This window comes from Spermophilus citellus (assembly GCF_964194105.1).
Source record: "Spermophilus citellus genome assembly, chromosome: 15".
NCBI classification, from domain to species: Eukaryota; Metazoa; Chordata; class Mammalia; order Rodentia; family Sciuridae; genus Spermophilus; species Spermophilus citellus.
This window is the reverse complement of record NC_138195.1, coordinates 56,900,236-56,906,862: the sequence shown is the minus strand read 5'-3', so window position 1 is coordinate 56,906,862 and position 6,627 is coordinate 56,900,236. Positions and strand designations below refer to the sequence as shown.

At 41.0% G+C, this 6,627-nt stretch overlaps 1 protein-coding gene across 1 annotated transcript; it reads left to right on the top strand.

Annotated features, from left to right (window-relative positions):
* Window positions 1–217: 217 nt before the first annotated feature.
* LRIT2 (leucine rich repeat, Ig-like and transmembrane domains 2) lies at window positions 218–3,982 on the top strand (the record flags this gene model as incomplete). The annotated part of the gene is made up of 3 exons (XM_081268231.1): window positions 218–327; window positions 619–1,400; window positions 3,231–3,982. The coding sequence occupies 3 exons, from the start codon at window positions 218–220 to the stop codon at window positions 3,980–3,982; spliced, it is 1,644 nt and encodes a 547-aa protein (XP_081124357.1).
* Between the last annotated feature and the right edge of the window lie 2,645 nt (window positions 3,983–6,627).

Below are 6,627 nucleotides of genomic sequence, written 5' to 3'. Positions count from 1 at the left end.
AAATGGTGAATTTTCATGCCTTAGTCAAGAGCATAACTCCCTCTGCATGGACTCTGCCTGAGCCTATGATCTGGGCCATAACAGACTTCAGAGCATCCAGGGGCTTTGCTGTTGCTGTGCTGACCTACATCACCATGGATTACCAGTAATAGGATTTGCCACTCGGAAACTGGGACTACGCTTATTCAAAACACACAGCAGTTTCTTACAGAGAAATATGGCTTTGGTTTTCCACTACTTTCTGCTGATTCTGGTCTTTCAGGATACACACGCAGTTCAGCCTTTCTGTCTGCAAGGATGCACCTGCTCAGAGGAGAGTTTTGGCAGGTGCGCTGTCCTGGCAGGATGCCAGAGGGTTATAGGGGATGGACTTTTGTTGGGAATGATATGGAGTGGATACATGCCCAGAATTGGCAGGAAATCAGCAAAATTCCTATGAGATTCACCTTAGTTAGTGTTGGACTTTGTGAGCTGAGTATTTTTACGAATATAGATCTCTATTATTTTAAGTGAATAACATATTTTCATATAATTCACATGTACAATGCAAGGATACACCTGACATCCCTTCCAACTTTCCTGATGTTCATTTTAAAGCTTTTCTGGTTTCTTGTACAGGACTCTGCAATGCATGTCTATCTCTTTGGGAAATATTCCAGAGAACCTTCCTGAAGAGCTCAAGCAAGTAAGAATTGAACACTCACCCATATTTGAACTTTCCCGAGGGCCTTTCGTCAACATGAGCACCTTGGAATACCTTTGGCTCAACTTTAACAATATCACTGTGATCCACTTAGGAGCCCTGGAGCATCTGCCAGAACTGAGAGAGTTGAGACTGCAGGGGAACAAACTCCGTTCAGTACCATGGACAGCGTTCCGTGCCACCCCTTTCCTGAGGGTCTTGGATCTCAAAGGCAACAGGATTGATATACTCCCTGAGCTGGCTCTTCAGTTCCTAGCCAACCTGACCTACCTTGACCTATCCTCCAATAGGCTTACAGTCGTATCCAAAAATGTCTTCTTGAACTGGCCGTCCTACCAGAAATGCCAGCAGCTTCACTGTGGGGCTAAGATTCTCTCCAGCATGGTGCTGGCACTGGACAACAACCCCTGGGTATGTGACTGTCGTCTAAGAGGACTTGTCCAGTTTGTCAAGTCCAATAGCCTTCCAGTCATCCTGGTGAATTCCTACTTGATATGCCAGGACCCTGTCTACAAGGCAGGGCAGCTACTTCATGAGATTAAGCTCAGTGTTTGCATGAAGCCACAGGTCTCAACCCCTAGTGCCAATATTACTGTTCAGGTAGGACAGAATGTGACTCTGCAATGCTTGGCACAGGCCAGCCCCTCACCAACCATCTCATGGAATTATCCCCTGAGCATTTGGAGAAAATTTAATGGTAAGCTACATGGGGTATCTAGGGAGAATGGAAAGGTCTGTAGCAATCCTACATCAATAAAAGAGGTTCTAAAATGTGTTAGTCATGAAGGATGGGTATAGGTAAAATTGGAATAGATCTGAATTACACTCACCAAAATAGAAAAGATTCCAAGACAGTGCTTCATTACCACCATTATTTTATTTCACTTTACTTTTGCAGAGCTGGGGATCAGAGCCAAGGCCTGTACGCTAGGAAACATTGTAGCATTGAGGTACACCCCAGTCTATTGGCAGTGTTTTAAATGGTTGCATACAGATCTCTCCAGGACATACAGGCATATGGACATAAATAAACATGTTATTGCTGATTTATCATATTGTATACATGTTTGAGAATTGTATATGAATAAATACATTTTTAAGAGCCCTCTAGATGGAAAACAGTATACTGCAAATTTTACAATCCTAGAATTTTCAACTAGAATTGATTTTATTACTTATTTACTAAACTTGCCTGAAAGGAATCATTTGAGATGCTTGTTTGGAATGAGATTTTTCAATCCCCATGCCCTGGAGATATGAGTTCAGTGAGTCCAGGACAGAATATATATTTCAGCAATTGATCTTTCACCCCCTTACCTCTCAGTTAATTGGAAAAGCTGGAAATTCCTAGATACTAACTTAATTTTCACTTCTTACTACTGTGTTGGTCAGATTTTATAGCTTAAAATTATAATACTGGGGTATAGGGAGATAAAGTGAATTCCATGGCCCCCAGAACTGGGATTTGAACCTGTCTTTCTTTATTGAAGCTCTAAGCTCTGTTTTCACACTTCAGGTGGAATTCTCTGTAGGGTTGTCCATGCCACAAAGCCAGACATGGCTTCCTCAAGGGTATCTTGAAGGTAAAAGGAAATTTGTTGATTTTTGCATATTTTTAGGTCTAGGTCTAGAAGACTACTTGAAGTATCAAGGTAAAACTTGGGAAATGCAGTTAGTCACCCAGACAGTTGTCATAACATGGTTATATTCTCTAGATGATTTAAAAAATTAACTGAGTTTTTCAGTTTTCCTTATCATTTTGGTCACATCCTGTTAGTTGATGGTTAAATGCTAATGGAGGAGAAATACAGGATTTATCATTCAGACTTTTTGAAAACCAGTGAAATGCATTCAGAACTTATCTTTTGTTATTCTGTAAATCACTCTTGGCACTATGCTCTGCCTAGTCTTCTAGAAATAACAACAGCTAAGACTTATTGAACCCTTATCTTCAAACTTGTGGTGTGCATGCTATTATCATCCCATTTTATTGACAAGTAAGTTGAAGCCAAGAGAATTTAAGCACCTTGCCCAGGACCATACAATTAGCAAGGAATAGGGACCCAGAAATTTAACTCCAAACTCTGAGGCACTGCACATTTGGGAGGTAAGAAAGCATTTCTTGGAGCTCACAGTATTGGTCAGTCACACAATTACAAGAAATCTCCTGAAAGCTGTTAAGCTCAGCAAGACTACTGTGGTTATTGGGGGCAGTTACTGATGTTGAAAGTGTGTGGGCTTCATAGATAGAACTGGGTTTCAATTTAATTGCTGCTTCTGAACAGCAGCAATCGCTCTCACTATGGGTAAGTTGGTAGATTGATCCAGTCCTCAACATTCTATATGTAAGATTAGGTACCTACAGGGTTTCTGAGAAGTGAACATCTGGCACCAGGTACACACTTAATAAATGATTAGCATCATCTTTTAACAACAACAACAACAAAAAAAAAAAACCAGCATTGCTAGAACTTTCCAACTATTTATCAGAAAAATGCACAGCTACTTTTCTCTTTTCTCCACCCAGTGTTGACTTCTTCGACTGCAGAAGATGCTGTTCTGTCCCAGTTGATCATCCCTGCTGCTCACCTGGTAGACAGTGGCAATTACACCTGTGTAGCCTCCAATTTCATTGGCAGGAGCACCCTGGTCATCTCCCTTCATGTCCAGCCTGCCCAGGTCCTGCCTGCATCCCATTCTCTTTCCATCTCCCGGGAGGGTAATTCCTACATTGACTTGCGGGTGGTGAAGCAGACCGTGCATGGGATCTTGCTGGAGTGGTTTGCAGTAGCCAACATCTCTGAGGAGTGGTTTACCCTCTATATTACTTCGGATGAAGCCCTCAGAAAAGAAGTGGTCCACATTGGCCCTGGAATCAACACATATGCTGTAAATAACCTCCTCCCCAGCACAAAATATGAGGCATGTCTCAGTCTGGGGAGCCGGCCCCCACACGAGGGCCGGTGTGTCGTCTTTGTGACAGGCAGAGATGGTGGCAGGCTGGAGGACCGCGAACGTCTCCTACACATCTCGGTGGTCCTGTGTGTTTTGCTGCTGGCAGTGCCTGTAGGGGCTTATGTCTGGACAGCCGAGGGTCCCTGCAGCTGCAGAAAGTGGGGCCCGCACTGCTGTCCTCATCACAGGCATGCTCTCAGGCCTCCCCCTGCAGTTCCACAGTGCAAAGACAGATCCTTTAGAGACCATCCAGCTGTCTGTGAGGATGGCGAGGGCCACAGACACACGAAGGGGAATGAGGAGAAAGAAGATGACAGTGGCTAACAACCCAGGTCAAGGGGTGGGAAATAATGTGGACAAAATTCAACCAAGACTGTAAACAAATTCTGATACTGGATGGGCACAGTAACCACAGCAAGGAAGGCCAGTGTCTGCCTATTTGAGGAAACTGGGATCAGTCCTTTTTTGGTAGTTCTTTGATGCCTGCCAAGGGGTGATGTGGGGCTAATCCAATCCCTAAAACCAACCCTCCATGGCAGCTCAGCTGAGCTCCATCCATTTATTCAAGTATTGTTGAGCACCTACAGTGTTCCAGGAACGGAAATTGACAGAGTGGGTTCAACAGTGAAAATGAGGACACAGTCTTTATCTTCAAGGAGCTAAGGCCATGTTTACATGTAATATTTACATGTAACATTTTGCATATGTTATTCTGTAAAGGTAGGTAGTTATCCCTTTTTATAGGGAAAGAAACTTAAACCTGGAAATTTCAATGATTTATGAGGCTGACTCTCTTACATAGGCCACTGGGTTCACCCAATATCAGAATTTTCTGATAAAAAAATAGTGTTGGTTGAAATAATTAAAAACATTTTTTTGTGGTGCTGAAGATTGTACCCACAGCCTTATATATGTTAGGCTGTGGAACTATATAACCAGTCCTTTTTACTTTGTATTTTGAGACAGGGTCTCACTAAGTTGCTCAGACTGACCTTGAACTTGTGATCCTCCTGCCTCAAGCTCCTAAGTACCTGGGTGTGCACCACTGTGCCCAGCTTGAAATAAATTTAAAACCAAGACAACACTCATATTCAGATCAATTGTTCATCATTCCTTCAGGTCCTTCTGACTTATTCTTTTAGACACTAGAAGAAAAAACAATTTTTAATGGGAATTTACAGTCACATCAAAAGTAGAGAGAATCTCATTCCTTCCCATCTGTCAGCTTCAACAAGTTTTAACATTTTCTGGTCTTATTTCATCTGGTCCTCACCCTCAACCTTTTTTTAATTTTATTTTTGGGGGGATTTTAAAATATTTTAAAGTAAATGCAAGCTTCCCACCTACTTATATGTAAATATTTTAGTTTTGTTCTCTAATAAATTAAGTTCTAAAAAAACACAAGACAACACTATTATTGTTCCTTAGAATGTATATTTTTTTAAAAAATGCATATACACTTAGATATGTGCATGTGCACAATAACACACATATATATATAAAAGAGAATTTCTTTATAATAAATTTCATATGGTAATTTTTATAGGACTTTTTCTTTTCTCTGAGTATATATAAATTAAAATTCTATTTCCAAAAAATTATAATTTAGTGCATTATAACTACGTGTAAGAGTGAGATTCATTATGCCATATTTGTACATGTGTATAACATAATTTGATCAATCTCATTCTCCAGCACCTTTCCTTTCCCTCCTTTCTTCCATACCAGATCCACTTGCTCTACTCTACTGATATCCCTACTACTATTATTATTATTATTTCAATTAGTGCATTATAATTTTATATATATATAATTTTATATATATATACACACACACACACACATATATCAATGAGATTCATTGGAGTATATTCATACATGGACATATTATACTTTGATAGATTTTGTTTCTCAGTAGTTTGTCATGCCCCCTCATTCCCTTCCTCTACACTATTGGTCTCCCTTCTATGGTCTCCCTTCTATTTTCCTGAGACTCCTGTGGTATAGTTCAAAGGTAAGTGGCTGAAGTGAGGCAGGAACTTGTATTTGTATTGGCCTCTGAGTATTTCCTTCCACAGGACCGAGGATTCAGCCATCATGAAATAGCTTGGTGCAACCATGAAGGCGAGAATGGACGCTCTGATTTTCCTCTGCCAAAGGATGCTTGGAGGTGGGCATGGAACCGGGTGGGCAGGAGGAAGGAAGGGGCACGGAAGAGGAATAAACCTGGAAGTGGGTCGGAAGCATGTTGGTCAGAAGCTGTGTTCAGCTGCTCCTGTGAATATGGACATTTAGGGAACAGGAATCTGGTCTAGAGTGGATTTCTGGGAATACCATCCTTTTGAAGATCTGTGGGGAGCCTCTTAAAAAGTTCTAGAATGAATTGGGTGTGGGGTACACACCTGTAATCCCAGCAGCTCAGCAGGCTGAGGCAGGAAGATTGCAAATTCAAAGCCAGCCTCAGCAACTTAGCAAGGTCCTAAGCAACTTAGTGAGACCCTGTCTCAAAATAAAAAAATAAAAAGGGCTGGGAATGTGGCTCAGTAGTCAAACCTCTAGGTTTAATCCTAGTACAAAAAAAAAAAAAAAAAGAATCCTAAAGATTCACATTATTGACAGTCCCAGATGGTTCAATTTAGGATTTTTCTACTTAGCAATGATGCAAAAGTGATATGCATTCAGTAAAAATCAAACTTCAGTTGGGAATTTTTATCTTTTTCTGGATTAGCAATATACAGCATGGAGATGTTACAGCAAGACACAGCTCTCAGCCCATTAGGTGATCAGAAGGGATCAACCACTGATACTCTACTGTACAGTGATGCAAAGCTACGATGTTCAGTAAGTTAGGTGTGTTAAATGCATTTTTGGCTTACAATGATTTCAACTTAACATGGATTTATTTGGATAAAACTCCATAGGTCAAGGAGTATCCGTACATGTAACGTCATGATACCTATGCTGATATC